This window comes from Suricata suricatta, chromosome 8 (assembly GCF_006229205.1).
Source record: "Suricata suricatta isolate VVHF042 chromosome 8, meerkat_22Aug2017_6uvM2_HiC, whole genome shotgun sequence".
Lineage (NCBI taxonomy): Eukaryota > Metazoa > Chordata > Mammalia > Carnivora > Herpestidae > Suricata > Suricata suricatta.
The window spans coordinates 64,977,528-65,002,067 of record NC_043707.1 but is presented as its reverse complement, the minus strand read 5'-3'; the positions used below and the strand labels follow the sequence as shown (position 1 = coordinate 65,002,067).

Genomic DNA, 24,540 nt, shown 5'->3' with positions numbered 1-24,540 from the left:
ACCCTCTCACCCCGGTATTCCATAGTTTTCCCCCCGATAAACCTTTTCATTTAGCACTCCTTACTGCCTAACATGCTTCCTGGGTTGTCCTCCCCATCTCCCCAGTCCTCCTCCCCAGACGAGCTCCACAGAGGCAGGGACATTGTTTTGCTTTGCTGCCATATCCTCAGTCCCCACCTAGATCATTGGCCAGAAGATGGCAGGTGCTCAATAGATATTTATTAAGTGACTATGACATATGTTACAAATATGGTTATAATTTTAAATAGCTGCAAAACTGTTAACAACATTAAGAAGAACCCAAATGTCCGCGGGAAGTTGGCCAATATAATTGTATTTCATACAATGGAATACTGGGCAGCCATTCAAAAGAAGGTGGTTGACCCGTGTATTTAACACGGGATGATGTTCAATAAAAAAAGCAAGTTGCAAAGCAATATGGAGTTACATGTTCTTTTTTGACAGTCAACCAATCAGTATAACTGTTTCCCGACTCAGCCTTCTTATTTCCTTAATCTCAGAATCTCCGAAGAACACTTGGAGCTTCCTCACTCTCTTCCCACTCAAGAAATATGTGAGTACCTACCCTTCTCATAGACTCCTGCTAACCTCTCCCCTACTCCACTCAGCCTGGGCACACATAGCCCTGCCAGCATGGGGTTTTCCTCAACCATCTCTGACATGCTGATACCTGTTTTCTGCCTCACCTAATATGAGCTTCCTTCTGGCCATTTTTTTCAGCTATCGAATCACAATTCAAATATCATTAAAATTTTTTTAATGTTTACTTATTTTTGAGAGAGAGAGAGAGAGAGAGAGCACGCGCACACATGAGTGGGGAGGGGCAGAGAGAGGGAGACAGAATCTGAAGCAGGCTCCAGTCTCCCAGCTGTCAGCAAAGAGGCTGACGCAGGGTTCTAACTTGCAAACCATGAGATCATGACCTGAGCTGAAGTCAGACACTTAACCAACTGAGCCATGCAGGAGCCCCCAAGTATTATTTTTCCCAAGGAGACTTCTTGGTTGCCACAGGTAAAACTTCAGCTCACTACCAACCACCCCTCCCCACTCAAAATCTACATACAGTGTTATAGCATCTTAGAGCTTTTTGTCCAAGAATGTAAAACAATTCACTCTATTAATAAAATGCCTTAACAATTTTAATGTTTAATATAAAGCCAAAAAAAGACCACTTGCCTCTTTATATACTTCAAACACAGCCCTTAGTTCTGAAGTTATAAATATAACATTAATAATTTAACAATAGTTCCTAGAATATTTAGACAATGAACTGTAGCCAAATGTTGCACTGCTGTGGCATGTTATTTCCTCTAGAGGGCGGAATTGAACAACAAACGAATGCAATGCCAAAAAAAAAAAAAAGAGAGAGAGAGAGAGAGAGAAAGAAAGAAAAACAAAACAAAGGCCTGCCCTCCCATTTAGGAGCAGATGACAAGATCTGCTGAGGAACTGATAGGTCTGAGCCACAAAGGTTGCTAGAACTACATTTAAAAAAAAGTGTATAGACCTCTGCCTAAATGTGACTATTTAAGGTGATAACGGCGACCCCATAATTGTTATCCTATACCAGGTTGGCGACAGAATGAAGACTGAGGTTAGGTATAGGAACGTTCTTCCTTTCATTAAATAAAATCACTGGAGAAATTTCTGGAAAATGTTTAGAGATACTGAGTGTTACTTGCTTCTTGGGAAACTTCAGGATCTTTAGAACGACCTCATTCCTTCTTCCTTCAATGTAAATGCCCTTTGCATCCGGTTTTATGTGGTCATCAGTTAGGCAGTTACTAAGTATTAATAAGAAAAGGTCCCTGCCCTCAGAACTCACATTCTACTGAGGTTTTTTGGTTTTGTTTTTTAAAAACAAATAGAATTTGGGACAAGTCACGATACACAGAGTAATGAGATAGTGACTTGGGGAGGCAGCTTTGAGCAGCATGAGGTCAGGGAAGGTCTCTCTGAAGCAATGAAATCGGAGTCAAGCCACACAGAAGACTGCCGTGATAGTAACTAAATTAGGATCTCCTGAGTGCTATCTACATGTCAGGCACTATGCTACAACTTTACATGAAGCAACTAATTTAATTCCTACATGCTCCCATTTACTGTTAAGGAAATCAAGCTCTAGAGAATTTCAGAAACTTGCTTGAAGTCACACAACCAAGAAATGGCTGAGCTAGTGGTCTGGATCTATGTTAGATTCCAGGAGCTGCTTTTTGTAACAAAACACTACCGATTTGGTGGCTTTAAAATAGAAATTTATTCTCTCACAGTTCTGGAGGCTAGGAATCCAAAACCAAGGTGTTGGCAAAAGCCACAATTTTCTCTGAAAGCTCCAGGGCAAGACCTTTCCATGCCCTTTCCTGGCTTTCAGTGGCTATATTCCGTGGTGGTGGTGGTGTGTCCACACATAAACCCCAATTCCTGCTTCTGTGATCACAAAACGTTCTCCCTGTGTGTCAGTGCCTTTGTGCACAAAGTCCTCTCTTCTTGTAAGAACACCAGTCTTTGGAGTAGGGCCCACCCTAATCCAGCATGATCTCATCCCAGTGTGATCACAGCTGCAAAGACCTTAATCCAAATAAGGCCACATTTACAGGTACTGGGGGGTAGTACTTCAATATATGTTTTGGGAGAACACAATTCAACCCACTTTAAACCACTCAACTTCAAAAGAAGCTTTCATACCAAAGAAAAGGCAAAGATCGAGGGCCAGTAGGAAAAGCCAGGATGGAGGAATGTAGCCAATAAGGCAGATGGCAGGATGAGGTCAGAAGCAGACAGGCCGCATGAGGAGGGTTCTGAAGCCCAATTATAAAGCGAAGTCTAGTCAGACACCACAGCTTCAATTCTTGCTTACATGTTAGTTTTCCAGTCTCTTTGCCTCCTCTCCACCTGCCATTGCTTGGGAGCCCAGAGGAGTCCTCTTACTTTCTGTCAAGGATGAAGGCTGCAGCACAGAATACAAATGTGAGTCTAGCCGTACTCCACTCACAGGCCAGACAAGGCTCTTTTGAGCACCCCAGAGGTCTGACTGTGATTCAAACCATCAAGTTCAGGAGGCCCAGTAGAATTTACCTCTGATGTGGACCCTGAGAAAATGCATCTCGGGCTGCACTGGCAGTGCAATCCGTCCGGCCTGAGGAAACTATCCAGACAAGCCCCAGGTGAGAACTAGCAGGATTCCAGCACCTGTGCTGTCCCACACACCTGGACAGCCAGCAGAACTCCAGTCCTTAGATGGGACGGTCCGGCGGGGAGACGCTGCTCAGAGCAGACAGGTACCCTCACGAGATGCCGAGACACGTCCACATCGTGCAGGGCTGCCACCACAGCGTCTCTGTGAACGTGCAAGGTCTCACAACTCCGTTCTGTCATCAGGCGAGATAAAGTGATGTCCCTGACGCAAGGCTGAAAGCCTACTATGCATTATTGACAGGCAAAACAGGGACAGTGAATATGCATATAAGTCTAGAGCAGGTGTCAGCAAATCTTTTCTGTAAAGGGCCAGGGAGTAAATATTTCAGGCTTTGCTGCCCAGTCTGTCATATCTACTCAAATCTACGGTTATGGTGACAAAGCAGCAATATGTAGATGAATGGGTGAGGCTTCAATAAAGCTCTATGCATGTTGAAACCTGAATTTTATAATTTTCACATTCCTCTTTTGATTGAAAAAAAAAAAAAAAACCTTTAAAGTGTGAAATCGGTTTTTAGCTTGCAGGCCAGGCAACAACAGGCTGCAGGCCAGATTTGGTCTCAGGCTGTAGTTTGCTGATCCTCCCAGTAATGATATCCCCAAATGCTCATCAATTCACTTAATGTCATTGTGGTAACAAGGTCTCTAACTGGAAATTTCCCGTCCTCACTCAGAATATTCACTGGCTTCTGGGCAAGATGCCAGGCACCCGTGTGAACTCAGCTTCCTCTGGCTTCCTCTCTCTCACCTCCTCCAGTTAAGTCTGCCAGAAACTGTCAACTCACCTAATAAAATGGCTCTTAATTCTCTCTCAGAAAGGCCTCCAGGCCCTGCCCCGACTTTCTGTGCTCACTGCCACTATCTAAGGTTAGGCTCTTGGTAACACTTTGCTCCCACCTCTCACTCCACTGGGCAATTATGAACATGAACACGTGATACATGCTCCAAACTATCTGTTGAATGAGCCAATGCAGTAAATTATCTGTAAGCTCAGCACTTTCACCATCTAATCAGCAGTCTGGGGTGGCCCATCTCGAAAACCAAACATTTCCCCTACTGGGGTGACAGCACTTACAGGCTAAAATATGGTAAGGTTTTAGTTGTCTTTTTAAAGTCAGGCTCACTGAGGCATAATTATAATAGAGTAAGAGTCACCCCTTTAAAAAAGTATGGTTCTGTGAGCTTTGAAACAACCATAATCAAGATATTTCTATCATTCTATAAGTTCCTTTGTTCCCTTTTGCAGTCAACCTCTCCCCTACCCCCTTTTCAATCACTCATCTATTTTCTGTCGCTAGTAAGTTTTTATACGTATCCGACAGTCCATTCTTTTTTAGGTTCACTATCGTGCCATTGTATGGTATCCTACAGTTTCACCGTTCACCAGTTAAAGGACATTCGAACTGTTTCCAGTTTTTGTCAATTATAAAGCATGTCGCTATAAACATTCACATACAGATTTTAAATGAACATACATTTTCATGATACGGTTTTGGTCTTTATAAATGACCTCATTTTCAAAGACCTGCGGGTCCAATGAACTAGGGACTGTCCTCCATCCCCATTCTTCTGTCTTCCCACCCTGCCTCACTAATTTGTTTTTAAATGGTAGTAACGTTAAACCTCCCAAGAAGATGTACAGAGAATGTTCTTGCGGTGGATGGGAGTTCTCGCTCACTCCTCTGAATGTGAGTCCCAGGGCTGTTTCACATTCACCGCGGGCAGCGTTAGATCTTCTGGTCCCCCAGGCATGGTGCTGGCTCTGCGGATGTGCACACTCAGGCAAAAACCTGCAGAGCCAGCCAATTGGGCCGTTATTTGGTTCATATAACTTGCTAAAATCTCACGGAATGTACAGCGTGCCATTGTTTTTGTAAGTCCCTTTCACGACTTTGTTAGCTGGCTAATTCAGAGCAGACTAGCCTGTTTTCCCCGCTGGAAGAAAAGACGTCCTTCAAAGGCAGCTATTTAACCGTGACCATGGCTGCAGCCATCTTGAGCACAAAGCAAGAGCCGCAGCCTCGCTGGCCCGGCTCCCACGAGGTCCCAACGCCGGCCTGTGCCCTTATTCTTGGCGCTGGAATTCGTATAATTACTCCTCTTTTAATCTGCTGGGTGACCTAATGTAGCCCCGGCCGGCTGCAGGAAGCGGCCTTGCTGAGATGTGAACCCTGGGCAGCCTGTCATATCTGTAAGGCCCTTTTGAAAAGAGCATTTCGGAGCTTTAACCCCATAAAGGACTGATTGCCAAGGAACCCCGGACTGGGAGGGGCGGAGCTGCTCATGCGCACTGGGGGGTGGGGAAGACCCCCCCCCCTTGGAGGGTACAGATCCCCCCTCACTCAGGATAAGGGCTCCAGCCCTGTCTCTTCTCCTAGCCTGCGAAGGAGCTCAGAAACCACAAATCATTTAATAAATGCTCGCAAGTGGTTCCAGCAAGAATCCACCCAGGCTGACTACAAAAGAAAGGTTATTTGTTCACTAGGAGGCTAGCCCGGGACAAAAGGCTGCATTCCGTCTTGACACTTGCTAACTGCGGTCGCCTGGAGAGCAGGCCTTTGTCCACAGGCGGGCATTGTGCTGTTTATAGCCTCACCACTGAAAATGGGCTTGTCTACAGTTTAGCTATTTTGAAAAACAGTCATCCCGATTTTCTTTTCTGCTTCCTGGCTTTGTTTTCCAATTTATCTTTCTTAAGGGCGTTTTAAAATGAAAAATCTAAGCAAGCAGTTAGTAGTGTTTAAGAAAAATTGATTCAGTATCTAATGGATAGTTGATACCTGTCACAACACAGCATTTTATATACTGTTAAGTGAAACTGCAATACAATCTAAGTTTATAAAAAAAAAAATAAAATGAAAAATCTATAATAAACATTTCTCTTATAAGAAAACTCACCCAACTTTGCCCCAGACCATCATCACCTCCCCTAGAAAACTGTTTTTAAACCAATCCCAGCAAAGAGATGCTTTATTAAAATGACTGTAAGGTTTATGTGTGAAGAAGTAGCTAGAAAGAATCTTCAGTCTACAGGAAGATAGGTATAAAGGGGGAGAAGATAGGAAATAATACAAATTCGTAAAATTTAGTATATGGTGGGAGGCAACTCTTGATAAAGAAGTAGCCCCAGGGAAAAAAAAAGTGAAAATGAAGGTTTCATAGGTTCAAGAAGGGGTTACAAAAGTGAAAGCATAACGGGTAGTAAGAGTAGCTGTAGGAGTGTTAATCTCCAGTCTTTTGAAATAATATAATGGGTGGGCAGTTATTAGCTCTCCCGTCCTTGGTCTCGGTGTGAGACACACACCGTGTTCCAACCAATATGGCATTTTTATGGACGGGAGTGAAAGTTGAAGAAGGTCTTACCACTTGGTAAAAAAAACTTTCCCCTCCAGCCTATCACAGGTATAGATGATCCTGAAAATATTCAAAGGACATTCACCCATTCCCTAATTTTCTAGCTGTGAGAAGATAGAACCCACAGAGACAAGGTGCAAAATCCAAAGTCACAGAGGGGTAGACTGCCCTTCCCTGTCTGTGGGTTCTTGGGGGATGTGTAACCCGGAGTCTGCTCTTTGGGTGTTATTCCAGGAAGGCCACACTAAGCTATTATCATTTACTGACATTTTAAACATTTCTTTTAGTGTTTATTTATTTTGAGAGAAAAAGAGAGTGCGGGGGAAGGGCAGAGAGGGGGGAGACAGAATCTGAAGCAGGTTCCAGGCTCCTAGCTGCCAGTACAGAGACCAACGCGGGGCTTGAACTCACGAACCACAAGAGCATGAGATCGTGACTTGAGCCGAAGTTGGATGTTTCACTGACAGAAATCACACAGGCACCCCCATTTATTCACATTTTATCAAATATTTTAAGGTAGTTACCAGGCACAGATCTAAGAAAAGTAGACACTGAATAAATGCGTTATAATGGAGGTAAAAATATGGCCAAACTCAAATGAGGCAGTGAGCAAGTAAAGCAGCCCAGAAGATAAACTCTTCTTCACAGTTTTGCCTAGGGCTATTTCCTCCAAAAGCTATTTCTTCTGTTGAAAGAAAAAAAAAGGGTGTTTTTTTGGTTTTTTTTTTTTTTTTAATCTCTGATAAGGTATGCTAGGTACGCAGAGGAAAATTCCAGAGCCGTATACAACTCATGAAAGTCACTAGCAACTAAAGAGCAGGAGGAAGGTGGAGCCACTGTGGAAGTTTCTGCTTTCCAACCTGGAAGAAGTGGTTTCTTCTGGGTAGAGTTAAAAAGAGAATCAATTTTTTAAAATTTATTTTTTAATGTTTTATTTATTTTTGATAAAGAGAGAGACAGAGCATGAGAGGGGGAGGGGCAGAGAGAGAAGGAGACAGAACCGGAAGCAGGCTCCAGGCTCTGAGCTAGCTGTCAGCACAGAGCCTGACTCGGGGCTAGAACCCACGAATGTGAGATCTGACCTAAGCCGAAGCCGGAGGCTTAACCAACTGAGCCACCCAGGTGCCCCAAAAGAGAATCAATTTTATGTGGTTACAGAAAAGGACCTCATGATTGCACAAAACAGTTAAAATCAGACTTTCAAGATGATTTCAAACATGAGCTACTGTGGGGGAAAAGAATGTGGGGAGAAGGGAAGTCTTGGAAAATAAGGAACAAGCTGAGAAAATTGGGTGGCTCAGTCAGTTAAGCATCTGACTTCGCTCAGTTCATAATTTCACGTTCCTGGGTTCAAGCCCCGCATCAGCCTCTGTGCTGTGCTGACAGCTGGGAGCCTGGAGCCTGCTTCAGATTCTGTCTCCCTCTCTTTCTGCCTCTCTACCGTTTGTGCTCTCTCTCTCTTAAATATAAACAAACATTAAAAAAAGAAAAAATTAAAAAAAAAAGAAAAAACAAAACTCCTCTCTAACAGTGAGACATAAAGAGACAGAAACAGTGGAGAACAAGATTCCAAAAACTCCCTGGCTACTTTGGAGCTGCTCTAATTTTCTTATCACATCAAACATGGAATTGAGCTGGCGGGTCTAGGTGCAGTTGGGAGGCCCCAGCAGGAAGTGAAAGAACCGCCAACAGCCCTGGGGCTTCTGAGCCACGCATGGTTCCCTCCACTCTGGGCACTGAGGAGCTCCTTGTAGCCTAGCAACCGCGGACTGGTCCCCTTTCATGCCTTATTAATTCGCTTCGATACAAACTGCACAGAGTGTGAGGACACAGAGTACAAACTGGGCAGAAGTGAATTTTGGATTCATTCTCTACCCGGCACTCTCTGCCACGATACCACCGCCCCAGTGCCACCCCCACCCCCAGGGCCTTGGCTCCCCCCAGGCACAAAAAGCGGGGGCCAGTCCCAGATCTCTCTCACACCTGAGCACTGGGAAAATCCAGTGAGAATGGTTAGAAAGCTTCTCATGGGAAGGATCAGGCCTTTGAAGACAGAGACCTGGGCCTGTGGTTCTCAACAGAATGAGAAGGGCTGTCTACTGGCCCCATATGGCTGCTTCCAACACCGAGAAGACTCTCAGAGAACAGACCACCCCATTATGAGGCCCCTAAAAATGTGCTCCCTTGAATCTTGTTCTTTAGGCTGATAAATCTCCAGAACGGGATCCTACACAAGGCAATGAATGTTACATAGAATCTCTACCTTCCTTCATGCCTAAGAAGCATTAAGAATACTGGGGGGGGGGAGGGGAGTAGGGGGAAGTAACAGCTCCAAGTCAGGAGGGGCCAAACTGCATCCCAGTTTTATCTACAACTACATCACCTCCCTTGATTATTTTCAGTCACCCTCCAAAGTCACTAGGCTCCAGTGGGCACCAATTTGCAAGGCCTTTATGACATGGACTGGTCAGCCAGGCTCAAGAGGGCAGCCAACTCTGAGAAATTCTAGGATGAGCCTGCACTGGCCCAAGAAGCATGACACATGGGTCAGTTTAGACCTGGAGGTAAAAGATCTCCCATGCTTTTGGAGCTTCCGTACGCATAGAAGCAAATGGAAATACCCTGCTTCACCCGATAAATCCCCAAACCACCCTTCCAAACCAAGGGCAAAGTGAGAAATAAAAACAGTAACAAATGGGAGGCGTCCAGGAGAAGCACGGAGACTTCATTTATAAAGTCCTGACCAGATTCAAACACGGTTGGGAGCAAAGAGTGACCTTCAGAACACCTCAAAAGGTCCTTAGGAAGAAGTACCCTTGAGCCGAAGAGCGGTCCCATCACGTCTCACTGCTGGGGAAGGCAAGGAGAGCCTAGCAAGCAGAAGCCACCAAGAACCCCCAAATCTCTTCTTATTCAACTTAGAATGATCGATATGCACGAATGTGACCCAACAGCTTAAATAATACTAAAACAGATCATACCAGAATCTACGTTTACCTTAGAATTCATCACTGAATTATCTTAAAGGCTTAGAGATCGTAAAAGGAAAACCAAGTTACTAGAGAAAGGGAAGGGTCTGTGCTTGCTAAGCACAGCCTGAGCGAGCCTACAGCAGCAGACAGCTCATCTCTGAAACATGGCCTGGTAGCTTTTAAAGGCTGCTGTGATTTACACATTGCCTAATTCAAGGGCACATCTTTTATATTGTAGTCAAGTCAAATCCTTAGTCTCTGTGAACAGCACCCCCCTATTGTCTTGCAGCATACAACCTGCATAAAAACAAAGGTGGACACATTCAGGAGAGAGACAGGCATCATTTATAAAGCTGTTTCGTATTCTGACACGGCAGCCATGCTGGTTTAGGACTGTACATTTGCTGCAGTGAAACTACAGTTCAGACACAGCCTGGGTATGACAGAGAGGAAAAAAGTAACACCCACCTCCTTCCCAATAAACTTAACATGACTACCTCGAGTGACTGACTCTACTAGAGCTTTCTCCTCTATCATCCATCCTCTGGTGTAAAGAGAGAAGAAATGCCAAAAATGGGGCAGGCACAGACACACAAAAAAGCAATGGGCCTAAATACCCCCAAAGTATGATGCTGCCTTTAGAATAATGAGGTTGAAATGTGGCTCCTAGGAGGCAAGCACCTTAGAACTTAACACGTGCCATGATTTCTCCTAAAAATTAAGGATATGTGTTGTCATAAATCCAAGAAACTATGTGTGACAAGTCAGAGTTCTCTCTTCCATAGTAGGTACCAGATCTCAGTTCTCAAAAAGAAAATAAGGCAAACATACACACACCCCCCCCCCCAAAAAAAATGGCATGGGGAGAGAGAAGTAAAACACATCTTTTCTTTCTGCTCAGAAAGATAGCATTGTTTCTAAGTGTTGCCTATTTAGAAGCATTGAGTGTTGGCCCCCCTAGAAAGCAGCATATTATCACGGCTCAAGGTCTTAGATTAGCCACCACACAGGAGAGTGGCTACTGGAAAGGAAAGCTGACCCAGAAAACCTCAGGGAGCCATCAGTCCTTCACTGAAGATAAAGGCAGGCTCACAATTCATTATCTACCATCCCCCAAAGCCAAAACACTCTGAAAACTGAAAAATTTCAAGTCAGTCCTTTGGCAGTGAATCAAACCTGACCTCATTTGGTGGCAAAACGTGAGCTGCACTACATAAGATCATTTGTAGTCTGTTTATCCCACTTTGTGTGAATATTTTTACATTTCACTGCTGAAATAATGAGCTTGAGTACAGAGTGCTGACCCTAGACCCTGCTGAGGATGTTTTTATATATATATATGCCTGACTGATTACCTGTCTAGAAAAATTCTGAATTTTAAAACTCATTGGGCCCCAAGGGTTTCAGATAAGAGGAAAAAGACTTTAGACCTATAATAGGATGACGTAAGATCCCTACAAAAGTTGCTGAAGGCCCGAGAGAGTCAGATTACCCACTGGTTGTCCCAACGGGGGCCAGACTGCAGCATTATTTGGCAACACTGTGTTAAAAATGGGAAATCGATTACGCAGGGTCCTAATTACACTTTAAATCCTGGTTTCCTACCTTCACATATTCCAGGGTTGGGTCCAGAAGATGCTGATCCCTGAAAAAGAGAAAATGATAAGTATGAGAACAATTGGGAACAATGCATTCTTGCACTGAGTAAAATGTATCCAACATTTAATTCCCCCCTGTTCATTCAAATTATTAAGATAGGCCCACCTCCCTAGCAATACCTCCAGCAGACAAATAAGCAAGTTAGAACAGACACAGATTTCCTTTCATGGAGTGTGTTGGGGGCAGGGGGTGGACCGTAGGACACCACCATAATTTTTGTTTAGAAGCTCCAAGTGCTTTATCACAGGTTCCAAACGTTAGACTTTCATGTGGTAATTCTACATTCACTCAAGCATAAAAATTAGCCTAGAAATCTGAAACAAAGAACAAGGATAGAGATGGGGGTAAAGCAGGACTGGACGACCAAATAAGGGGTCCTCTGGACCAGACACCTGTGTCATGCTCACTTTGACAGAAAATGGAGGCTGAGGTGGGCCTGGTGGCTGCCCAGTGTCACCCAGCACCAAGGGAAGAAGATGGAGTCTGTATACCAGCTCTCTAGGCCACATCTGCCTATTTTTTTTTATTGCTGCTTCCATTACCCACCCACCCCTGGTGTCAAGCAGAGTAATCCATCCTAATTTTCTTTGGTGCCCCAGTATTCTCTCACTATCTAATGTCTGCTCGTATCTGTCATAATATGGCACTGGAAATAACCAGACAAGGAAAAGTAAACTGCAGCAGGTGGCCCTATGGAGGCTGACTTCTTACACAAAGAAGAGGGTCTGACTAGGCCAGAGGAGAGGAGGGAGAGACATGAGAGTGGCTGTTTTCAGTGCCTGTAGAGTTACAGCACGGCGCCCCTTCAGAGGGTGTGAAAAGACAGCTGCCTTCAGAGCCTTAAACTTCAGAAACTCAACACATCCTCGCAGACACAGCATCATTTTGAAAGGACAGAATGGCTGTGAAGCCTGGAAGAGTAGTCTTCTCAAGGATGAGGGTCTTACTGTGAGGGTGACAGTCCCTCAGAAGCCCCATGGATCAGCAGCTTCCTCCACATGGGTTGGCTCAACCCCCAAATCCGTGGGCTGTGGAGACACCCCACGAGATGGCACACTTCTTCCCAGGACAAGAGAGAAGGTCACTGTCAGCTCACAAGGAGTTCCAACCTCCCCACAGCTCAGGGATACCACCATCTTGTGGGATGGAAGCAACCCCCAAAGCCATGCTTGGGCCTGGTTTGACTGTCCATTTGGGGCAGCACACAGGGTGCCTGCCCAGAGGCAGCGTGGCATCCAAAATGCCCCTTTCCACATCAGTGGATTAGGTTCTGGCATGAGTCCCTTTGCAGGACCGAGGGACTGAGAACAGCATAAGCTCTCTGTCCCTGGGTGCATTTCCACCAAAGAGGGCTAGAAACCCCAAAGCCTTACAACTCTTTGCCTTCAAGTTTGTTTACCCAGCATCCGGAGTCTGTCTGCTTCAGGTGGCCACTTCCCCTGTCACATTCTGGACACCGTGTCGATGTCATCAGGCTTTGCATCCGTGGAACCACCGGCTAGTGACTCACAACTCTGTCCACAGCACTTGGGCTGTGCTCCCTTCTAAGTTCTTGAACCCCCGTTTTTCTCCTGAATTAACATTTCAGGCATATAGCTATCTAGTCTTAGATTAATCATCTGGCCCAGGGGTCTGGCGTTGTGAGGGCAGAAAGATGTTAGAACCACTGAAATGCTGTTCTCCTCTTCAATTTTCTATTTTTATGTGCATTTAAAAATGTGTGTTATGGGGGCACATGGGTGACTCAGTGGGTTGGGCGCCTGACTCTGGCTGAAATCATGATCTCACAGATTTTGAGTTTGAGTCCCGCATCAGGCTCTATGCTGATGGTTTAGAGCCTGGAGCCTGCTTCCGATTTTGTGTCTCCCTCTCTCTCTGCCTCTCCCCTGCTCATGCTCTGTCTCTCTCAAAAATAAACTTTAAAAGAAAGAAAGAAAAAAGTCCATCCTCACATATATATGTAACTGGAAAATGGAGCAGTATTTCATTTCCAGATATTTATGGCTACTCTTTAATACCATGCCCAAAGCCACCAAGTGGTAGTTTCTTAATGATCAGTTGTAATGTGGTATCTTAAACCATGCCTGTCACTCTTCTGCACCTGTCTTGCATCCTGATTGGGCCTTTTATCCATGTGTGATTCTGTAACCATTGTTCTGGAAAATACTGGTTCACTGAGGTATGCAGTTATTCTATGTTATGACACATTTCATTAAAGTATTTAAGAAGAATCACATTTGTTAATATCATCACTGATCTCCTCAGAACTTATGAAGCCTTGGGAAGTATCAAGCTCATGGTGGAAGATAGAAGTTTTCCAAACTTCTCATTTTCACTTGAAAGCTTGAAGTTTTTCACTGGCAGCTTACACTGTCAAATATTTTCCTTCAGCTTCATTTTATTCATTTTGAAGAATGTATTTGCCAAATACCGAGACCATATAGTCATGGTTTAGCCATTTTAACTCTCCTTCTTTAGTCCTCAAATGTCATTCTTTCAGTAAATTCTTTTTAGCATTTTATCCAGAATCTGCTCTTCTCACCAAATTTAGCTGTAAAATCCTTTTCCTTTCACCTCTGAGAGCTGAAATCTTCCTTTCTTCCTTTCTCTAGAGACATACTGGAAAACTCTGAGCTGGTTCTCTCTGAACAGATCCTTCTGTCTCGGGCAGAAGTGGGGTGACCAACACAGGCCAGGCCAGGCGCTGTGCGGGGGGGGGGGGGGGGGGCTCCTAAGGCCGCGCTGAGCAGCAGGACCCGCACTCAGAGACAGGACGGCCTAGGGACACGGCAGCCTGCGCCCTACCATCCGGGGAGCCTGGGATGCTCTCCAAAGTGCCCCCCACCTTAGATGAACCTCGTTCCTCTTTGATCCTTCACTGTACACTTCTCTGGGCACAAGAGAAGGAAACTGGAGGCTCTGGTGAGGCATAAAACTCAAGGCCCCCCTTGACCCTGCCCCCAACTGAACTTTGCTAAGGGAGCCTTTTCATTCTGCCTCAAGAGCAGAGGGGAATCCGAATGTCCTCGGATTCTAGTGCAGGGCTCCTGCGGGTGCCCTCCAGGATCCTCATGTCCTCCGTCTCCTTTTTAGAGGGGCAAGGAGGGACTACAAGGGGAGGATCGTAAAACTGAGTGGGTGTGTTACAAATCCAAAAGCTTTAAAAATCACTGCCTTGAACTAAATTAAAATTATGTTTACAAGCAGAGTGCTGCGTCTCCCTTCTCACCCCAGCCAACCAAAGATAGGAGTGAGAAAACATAGCAGTTGGCCCTGTAGCCCCAGCCTCTAATTTGAAATAGAACATCCAATTATTCATACAAGTCTGTGCAGCAAACACTCCTTAAGCCACAGATTTATATTCTCTGACAGAGATCACTAAAAAACAAACAGAGGAACTTGGGAATATAAATGAAAAGTTTATTTTTTTAGTCTTTTTTTTGCTTTTGCACGAATCCCACACATTTGAACCAATGATGCTATGTGCATCTCTTTACAACCGGCGGGGCTGGCAGGCACCCACCAGCTGTCTGTCAGGCGTGCTGCCCCACAGGGCACAGTCTGCAGACCGCAGGAAAGCGGCAGAGTGAAACTGGACTCTCTTGTTATTTTGTTCTCAAGTTTATTAAGTTTTAAATAACATCACTGTGTTTATACCAGTTAAATCATTCTCTCCAGCGCCCTGCTTTCCCAAGTTCATATTGAGGGATGTGTGGTCAGGAGTCATAGAAATGGGGGTCTTTATTATTTCAGTTTGTTTCTCATCAGTGATCAGGTTCAGAGTTCCTCCCTCTTAAGAGAACACTTGATCTACAGGTTTGCTATTTTGAGTTAAGAGGTTCTCCACTGTGAATAAATAGGCAAAATTTCACTAACACAGATCTTTTCTGAGTGCTTAGAATACAGATGAGGAAAGAAGTACCCTATGTCTGTCTTAAATTATAGAATGTTTTAAATGAATGAATGTTTTGACTTCTTTAAATATTACAGAATAAATTGATGGCTGACAGTGTTGCCAGACAATGTCCTTTTGGAACTAACATAAAGAGGAATCCTTTGTAATAAGAGGATTCTTTCATGCAACGGAGGGATGCGAGAAACTAGATCCAACTGTTCCCGACTGATAGAATAAAGGCTGCCCTTAAATTCCACGCATGCTAGTAATTTGCAGAGTCGGCTCCCCTCCTTTGTGCACACGGCATGGTATTTGCATTCTGATTTGTTCTATCGTGTATTTATTTGTATATGGTTTCTCCTCTATAAGGAGATACTTCATTCCCAGTATCTCCATAGTTCTTGCATTCATCCTACCAACATTATCGAGCGTCTGCAATACTCTGTCTGTAGGCCAGGCAATGGAAACAGAGGAACCGAAGACAAAGGCCTTGCTCCCAGAGAGGCTGCAAGCAAGTGGGGAAGCCAGATGAACAGACCCAGCATAATGCAAGTTAAGTTTCGGTGGGAAGGAGACACTATGGAGGGGCCTTTCAGGCAACCTTTGAACTAAGGTTTGAGGACTGGGTAGAGACTCATCGGGTGAAAGAGCTGTGAGGTAGGTGGTGATGAGAAATGCCCAGGCAATGGCAGAAGCATGTGCAAACACTTGGGGACATGGGACAATGTGGTACACCTGCGGAACCACAGCTTTCGGGAGTAATTCCACTCTGGTCCAGGCCATCACCATCTCTCGCCTGGATGCCTGCAATACCTTCCCAGGTCCGCTGTCTCCACAGGAGCCAGCATGACCCTTACCAAAATAAAAACCCTCTAATAACTCCCACATGATCACAAGAAAAACCCTGGCGTGGTGTGGTCCCCACTAGCTCCCCAACTTTACTGTGTGCACAGAATTCTAAAGATGTCTCCAGACAAGGTCCCTGCACCCTGGAGAGTCAACCAAACAGTAACCTCAGTACTGCTGTGAAGGGATTTTGCACATGGAAGCCCCCAAGTCAGCTGACATTAATATCTGGCAACGATCCAAGTGGACCTGACATGCAAAACAAGAGGGCTCAGCCATGAAGGACCCTGTTAGCCGTGTGACATTACAACATGACCCGTGACGAGGTCCATGGCACAGAACTCTGGGCGGCCTCTATGTGGGAGCTGCCCCCAGAAGACAGCCAGGAAGCAGAGATCTTAGTCCTACCATCTCAAGGAACGGAGTTCTGCCAACAACTTGGGTGACTGTGCAACCAGAGCCTCAGATGAGAACACAGCTGCTGACATCTTGGGTTCAAGACCTATAACCCAGAACCCAGCTGAGCTCCGTGGGACTTCTGTCCTACTGAAATTATGAGGCGATACACAGGCGTTAAAGCACCACATTTGTGGCCATTTGTTACTCAGCAAAAGCATATGAATACACTCACTGGCTATTCCACTCATTCCATCCAGGCCATATTGACTTTTCTTTCTGGTGCTAAAACATACCAAGCTGGTCCCTGTCTCTGTGGCTTGGCATTTACTGTTCCTTTGCCTAGGACATTCTTGCTCCAGTTCTCAAAGGCTCACTCCCTCCTAGCACTCAGGTCTCTGCTCAAATAACACCGCCTCAGAGCACTTTTCCTTAAACACCTATCTAGATGAGCACCGCTGCTACCCTCTATCGCCTTATCTGACATTATCCTTTCCCATATAATCTGATATCACAGGAAATATCTGCTCAGGTCTTTCTTGTGGAATATAATCCTGCAAGTCTGAGACTTTCTCTGCTTTACTCATCTTGGTGTCCCCTGCTCTGCACACAGCAGTTGCCTAGTGACCATTTGCGGAATTAATGAATAAAAGAACAAGTAACAGCAGCACAGGGCTGGGGGAGGCTCAGGAGTGGGGGGATTAGAGATCAGGATGAAGAGGAGGCAGCGCCAGAGCGTACAGGGTCTGGAGGCCATGTAAACAGGTCTAGACGTATGAAAGCAATGGGATTTGTTGAAAAATTCAGGCTACAGAATAACCAGAGATTTGTGTTTTAGAAAACTCCCCCTGCACTGGTGTGAAAATCAGATTCGTGGCGGGGGAAGACAGAGTGAGGAAGACCAAAGGAGAGAGTGGTCTTGGTGAGAGAGGGCAGGGCCTGGCTGCAGGGACAGAGGGAGCAGGGGTGGTATACAGATTTAGACTTTACTTTTCTTTTTTAAAAACAAGTTTTTAAATGTTTATTTATTTTTAAGAGACAGAGAGACAGAGACAGAGTGCAAGGGGAGGAGAAGCTAAAAGAGAGGCAGACACAATCTGAAACACACTCCAGGCTCTGAGCGGTCAGCACAGAACCTGGCATGGGGCTTGACCTCACGAGATGAGATCATGACCTGAGCTAAAGTCAGATGCTTAATTGACTGAGCCACCCAGGTGCCCCAGGGGACTTTTCTAAGTGAGAATAGGTGGTAAATGACTAGATTCTTGAGTCAAAGGGAAAAGAGGTAAAGGCACTCACTGAATTCTTTATAAGGGAACTAAGTAGATGGTGCCTAGCACATCTCAATACCCTCATTAAGAATGAATTAGAGTGGTGCCCGCATCCAACTCTTGATTTGAGCGGAGGTCATGATCCCAGGGTTGTAGGATCAAGCCCCATGTCAGGTTCTGTGTTGTGTGGAGTCTGCTTGAGATTCTCAGTTTCTCTTTCTGTCTGCCCCTCTCCCCTTCTCTCTCTAAAATAAAAACAATTAAAAAAATTTAAAAAAAAAGAATGAACTAACAAACACCTTTGCCTCAAGCACTATAAGAACTTTTAAGGTTATTGGGATCTGAATTATGAAGAATTAGCCCCATTACCACCCATTGTCCATGGTTAGCAGGGCACAGATGGTTGCTGGCATTCAGCTACTGAAGGTTTCAGATGTGCTCTCTTCTTTTTCAACTGGCAAATAAGTTACTTTCAGTAGAATCTTTCACATCTTTCAAGTTATGACCATGTAAATCTTTCTCATAAACTATCATGAAATAACAAACATTTAAGGGCTCTCTTTACACCAATAAAAAGAGTTAACTCAGGAAGAAAACAGAACAACAAGATGGCTGTATAGATACCAGCCAAGAATACCTGTTTTCCATAAGTTTACATAATTCTCTGGTCTTCTCCATCAGCCCCACCCCAGAGGGCAACCACTGCTTGTTTAGGTCTTTTCCACGGGGCTGTAAGCTCCATGGGGGTAAGGGCTACTTGTGTCTTACTCACCAATGTATACTATGTCCTTTGAATCATATTTGTCACATAGCAGCCAAGTAATAAATAAACAAGGGCAAGAATGGACAAATGAAAATATAAACCACAAAACCCCGTCTTTGTATATAGTCCAAATAAGGCCTCAGGAAATCAGAAATTTCTAGGATAGGGCTTTCATTTGCTTAATATGGTAGACCAGATATTCTTAAAACGAAATCATGAATTAGATTATAAATGTAATTTCAAATGTTGACGTCACAAGAGAGATAAAGCCTCAAGAAGCAGAGACATGGACCACATAGGTACAGAAACAGAGAACAAGTCAAGAACACAAAACGTGGACAACAGCAGGGTAAGGACCAGGGCAGGGAGGAGTCGTCCCGGGTCCACAGAGGTGAGCAGCTCACCACGGAGCCATGCACACATCTGAGCCGTCAGAAAGCGGCTACACCACTTCTACAAAAACAATGTGCAAAAATAAATAAGAATTAAGAAGGTAGCAGGCTCCTAGCAAAGGGGACCAAGAAGGAAACCTATCGTCCCCACCATGAATTCTGACGGGAAAAAAAATGACGGCAGCAGTAACAGTCTCCCCTAAGAGCTTGTAGCCACAGATGGGCCGTCATGTCGGCTGGGATTCAAATTTATACTGCTCGGCTTGGACAGAGAATCCAAAACTGAGAAATTAAAGTGTTTGGGCTGGTGGTGCCACTAGTAAGGAAACAATGTATATACTTTCTGGAGGAAAACTCTTATCAACAGAATGCCACTCAGGATATCCACAAATGTGGTTAAACATAAATTTCCCTTCAGAAATAACCATCTGCACAAGAAAGCAAGCTCCAATCACTGAAGTCAGCAGAAACAATAACAGACTGAGATACTCAAAGACTTCAGATATTAGAAAAACAGACAGAGGCTATAGAATAATGACATATGATGAATTTTATTTTTTATGTTTATTTATTTTGAGAGAGAGAGAGAGAGAATGAGAACATAAGTGGGGAAAGAACAGAGAAAGAGGGGGAGGGAGGGAGGGAGGGAGGGAGGGAGAGAGAGAGAGAGAGAGAGAGAGAATGAATCCCAAGCAGGCTCCATACTGTTAGCATGGACATGAGGCTCTAACTCATACACCCTGAGATCATGACCTGGGCAAAAATCAAGAGTCAAACGTTTAACCAACTGAGCCAGCCAGGTAGGTGTATCAATGTAAAATAAATTTTTTAAAAAGTAAGATGGAATAAAAAAGTGATCTAAGAATAAACAGGCAGTTATAAAAATTAAATGGATTATAATATATACATATAATCTATACAGATTAAACATGGCTAAAAATATGACAAATATATAAAGAAAGTATAAACAAATCAATAAAGAAGCTATATGAAACACAGCACAGAAAGAATAGGTGATGGAAAATATGACCGTGATGTTAAAGGTAGAATGGGAAGGCCTAATCACATTTAACCTCAACCCTACAAGAAGAAGATCTGAGCGAGAGAAAGAACAATAGTCAGGGAAGTAAATAATGATGGGAAATCTTCAAAATAAATGAAAGATACCCATTCTCAGATTCAGGCATCCCAGTGCATCCTAAGCAGTATAAACAAAAATAAAGTCTCACCTACACGCACTGCAAGGAAACCACAGACCCTCAAGAACAGAGAGAAGAGGGTGAAAGCAGCCTGAGACCGAAGGAAGGCTTAGCCCTCGGAGCAAGGACGATGAGGCTGACAGCCGGTTTCCATCAGCCAGAAAGGAAAGGGAGGAGCTCAAAATTTCCTGCCCTGAGAGACTACCAAGAATAAGGGTGAATAAAGACAATTTTAGATAAATAAAAGCAGAGAACACCATTTAGGAAGGACGAAAAGGACGCCCGAAGGACAGCCTAAGAACGAAGAATGAGTGCCGCACAAGTAACTGGTAACCATGTAGGCAGTCTACACCAGCACTGATGGGACAGAATGAGAGGAATGTGCAATTTGTGGAGGTAAAAAAAAAGGAAAATCTGGCAAAGACGTGGACAAGTTGGAACACTTATGCATGGTTGGTAGGAACATCAATGGTACCGCTGCTAGAAAAAACAGTGTGGAGGTTCCTTTAAAAATTCAAAATAGAACTACCGTATGATCCAGCAATTCTACTTCCGAGCAGACACCCAGGAGAACTGAAAGCAGGGGTTCGAAGAGATATCTGTGCTCACATGTTCTTAGCAGCATTATTCACAGAGGGCAAAATGTGGAAGCAACCCAAGCATCCATTGATGGAAGAGCAGACAGACAAAATGTTGTATACACATAAGTGGAATATTATAGGCCTTAAAAAGGAAGGGGATTCTGACACCTGCTCCAACAGGGATAAGCCCTGAGGGCTTTATGCTGAGTGAAATGAGCCAGTCACACAAGGACAAATACTGTGTATTTTTACTTATAAGAGGTGCCCAAGTAGTCAAATTCACAGAGACAGAAGGGACAAGAGAGGTTACCAGAGCCTGGGGGAGGAGACAGGGGGTTGTTTCAAGGGTACAGCGTTTCCGTTTTGCAAGATAAAGAGTTGGGCAGATTGTTTACACAACAGTGTGAATGTACTTAATATTACTCATTAACTCACTGCTCATTAGCTGTACACTTAAAAATGGCTAAGATGATAAATTTTATATTATGTGCATTTTACCACAATTTTTTAAACAAAGTAAAATATAAGGTAACGATGGCATGTTAGCCAAGTGGAGGGCCACAGCCAGAGTTAGTGTTCTAAGGTCCTGTATTATTCAGAAACAAGTACTGGTTTACTTTATCTTTTATAAAGTAATTATAGTTTAAAAGTAACCACTAAATGAATAGTATTTGTTCTTAATTTTTTAAAATATTTTTTAATGTTTATTTATTTTGGAGAGACAGACAGACAGAATGCAAGTGGGAGAGGGGCAGAGAGAGGGAAACACAGAATCTGAAGCAGGCTCCAGGCTCCAAGCTGTCAGCACAGAGCCCGACATGGGGCTCGAACTTATGAACCAGGAGATCATGACCTGAGCTGAAGTCAGATGTTCAACCGGCTGACCCACCCAGGGGTCCCATGAATAGTAGAGTATTTTTAAAAAGACAACACAAAATATAAAAATGTACCACTAGTACAGACATACAGAATAAGCAGCAGCTATAAGCCCAAAGTGTACATCACTAAACACAGTAACTCTTCACTAGATTAAATTAACAAAATAGATTTTCAGAAGGTAGAATATAGCACATTTGGATACCTCAGAAGTGATATTTTGAAGGAAATATGTCACTATAATGCTTACTTTTCAGGGAAAAAAAACACTGAAATTAATTGTCTAGCTTAAGTTAAAAGAATAAACACAAATAGAACAAAGATTTAAAAAAAGGGAGTGAAATTAAATATAAAACAAAGACACAACAGGGAAGCAACAAATAAAGCCTTGTTCTTTGGAAAGCTTAATAAAATAAACCTCTGACAGATATAATCCCTGGGGGAAAAGAGAGGAGGCACAAAATAATATAGAAATGACACGGGCATCGCCATAGACACAAGGAAGCACAGTAAGAGAACACTACAAACACCTTTATGCCAATGAACTTTAAAACTTAGCAAAAATGAACAAATTCCTAGAAAAATGCTAAACCAGACTCAAAAACAGAAAACTGAATTGCTCTATAGCCACTTACAAAACAGAATCAGTTCAGTATCTGCAAAATCTTCTATTTACAACTTACAGAGGTAAGGAACTAGAAGGCTTGTATGTCTGGGTTAGAGTTCTTGCTCTGTGGGTGTTCATTCATCACAAATTAATTCATTCCTAAAACACTTAACTGAAATGCAAGACAAAGAGATGAGTGGGACCCAGTAGGTTGAGGTGGCAGGCCAAGAAGGAAGAAAACCTGCAGTCCTGGGGTCCACTGGTTTACCATTCTTAACCAACTCGTGACCAGGGATGTCACCCAATGAGGGGAGGTGAACCCAACAACTAGGACAAAGTTTGCCCTCCATTAGCAACTTGATGGCTGCAGCCTATTCGTATATGGATATGGCCTTAGAATCTAGAGCCGTCGTCACAAAGAGTCATCAACATCTAAGAATCTCGGTGGGGGCAAAGCAGGGACAGAGGATTCCAGGAAGGAAGAGACAGCAATAGGCTTTAAGTCCACCAAGAGTTTGTGTCCACTGGACGATATTCCTTACTAGATCATGTTCTTTTAGGTAAGATTACCACGTGGGAGAGTCTAGCGTTCTCCGTTTATGTTTTATTAGATGACATCCCTGGCGTTATGCCTTGCTCATCTCCTCACCTTACTCCTGATGCTCCCTAATTCCAAACTGTCTGGAATTCCCTGAACCAAAAGGCCTGGAGTCCCCACTATCTTCCCATTCATTCCCACATTCCCTGACCACTATTCCTCCTGCCTCCCACAACTCAAAGAATAAAATCTTCCTAGCACTTCCATTTTATCCATTCTAAAATTTTATGACAAATAATTATAATTCAATACAATGTTTATACTCCGGTCCATCTCCCTTACTGGGCTACGAGCTCACAGAGAAAAGGGACCATATTTTATTTTATTCATCTTTGTTTTTTTAATGTTTATTTTTGAGAAGCAGAGAGAGAGCGTGAGCGAGTGAGTGAGCATGCTCATGGGAGAGAGGCTGAGAGGGAGGGAGACAAAGAATCGAAAGCAGGCTCTGTCAGCACAGAGCCAAATGTGGGCCTCGAACCCACAAGGCGTGAGATCATGACCTGAGTGAAATCAGATGCTCAACTGACTAAGCCACCCAGGTGTCCCTGTTTTATTCATCTTTGTATCCCCAGGGTGTAGTTGCTCCATAAATGTTGGTTTGAGTGAGTGAATTAGTGTGAGTTTGTGTGTGTCTTCTCCACTGTGCAAAAGATCTCGACCCCAACTTTCCCTTTGACACACTCCCTGGGATCACCAAGAGAAGAGTAACACTGGAGGGAGAGAGGGAACAAGAGAGAAATGTTTTTGGAGAAATGGGCCTCTGCAGTAATGAGGTAATTTAGCCGCAGGCTTGTGACTGAACTGTGGTGGCCTCAGACAGAACCGCCTCAGCAAGGGGCTATCGCTGCTGTCAGGGCAGTACCTGGCTTCCCAGCCCCAGAGACCACAAGTTTTCAAGGGGACATTGAGAGGCTGGCTGCTCCTGCTGAAAATGAATCTTTCTGGACATGTCTGAAATGTCATGTTTGAAGTTCATTAGGGAAATGAACCAAATGGGCAGAGAGTTTACTACAGGGCCATTTCCACTGGTCTATGGGAAAATGAGAAGAAATGGATGCTTGAAACAGGGCTGGCCTGTTGAGTAGAGATGAAGGTCCAGGAAAAATATCAACCAGCATGTGATTAGGTGGACCAGCTCGTTACTGATGCTGGGAATCCCAAGAACGTCCCAATAAAGAGGTCCTTTCTTACACTAGGCAGGAGCGTCTCATGTATGCAGCCTTTTTAGGCCTAACTTTAAAAGGGATGCAGCTTTAAAAAGAGAACTGCAACACTTCTAGATGTGCACTCAATATATTTTGTTTCATTGCCTTGCAAAATTAATAAGAGATTTAGTCTCCCACATCTCACAACATATTTACTGACCTTATTTGTTAAAGTAGGCTTCACTAGGAGTTGACAGGATTAAAGTTGGTGCATGTTTCATATTCTCCTCCCAGGGTTAACATAGGACATGACAAGTTCCTTTTCACAAATACACATAACCTTAGGGATAGCCCTTAATGATTAAACCAAAAGACCTGCATCAGAGCAGAGGAGGGGCCTTGATAGAAGCTCACTGGTCTGCACTGGGAGAATTCGTCTTCTGCTCCTGGTTGTCTAGAGCTAAAAAAAAATTCACCAGATTTGTGATCTGGGCAGCCAAGTGTGACCACTTCCCTTTGTCTGAATATTAAGCTTCAGTTAATGCTCCTAAAATCACATTAGCTTCTTTGACAACCATAGCACACTGCTGACTCATTCTGAGACTGCACTTATCCAAATCCTGCAATATTCCTCATAAGCGACTACTTAGCCAAATCCTACTTTGACTTTGTTGAATTCTAGTGCAAGTCTTTGCCTTTCACTAGTCTTTACATATGTGTGTGTTTGTGTATATGTGTATATATATATATATATATATATATATATATAT

General features: G+C 43.9%; 1 protein-coding gene across 2 annotated transcripts in view; it reads right to left on the bottom strand.

The window, feature by feature from the left end:
• The window catches only part of BCAR3 (BCAR3 adaptor protein, NSP family member), a 136,698-nt gene that overhangs the window by 69,744 nt on the left and 42,414 nt on the right, over positions 1 to 24,540 (bottom strand). For both annotated transcript variants that reach the window (XM_029947613.1, XM_029947612.1), the window contains exon 3: positions 11,148 to 11,187. In XM_029947613.1, coding sequence (XP_029803473.1) covers positions 11,148 to 11,187 — 40 coding nt within the window. The remainder of the gene's footprint in view (positions 1 to 11,147; positions 11,188 to 24,540) is intronic.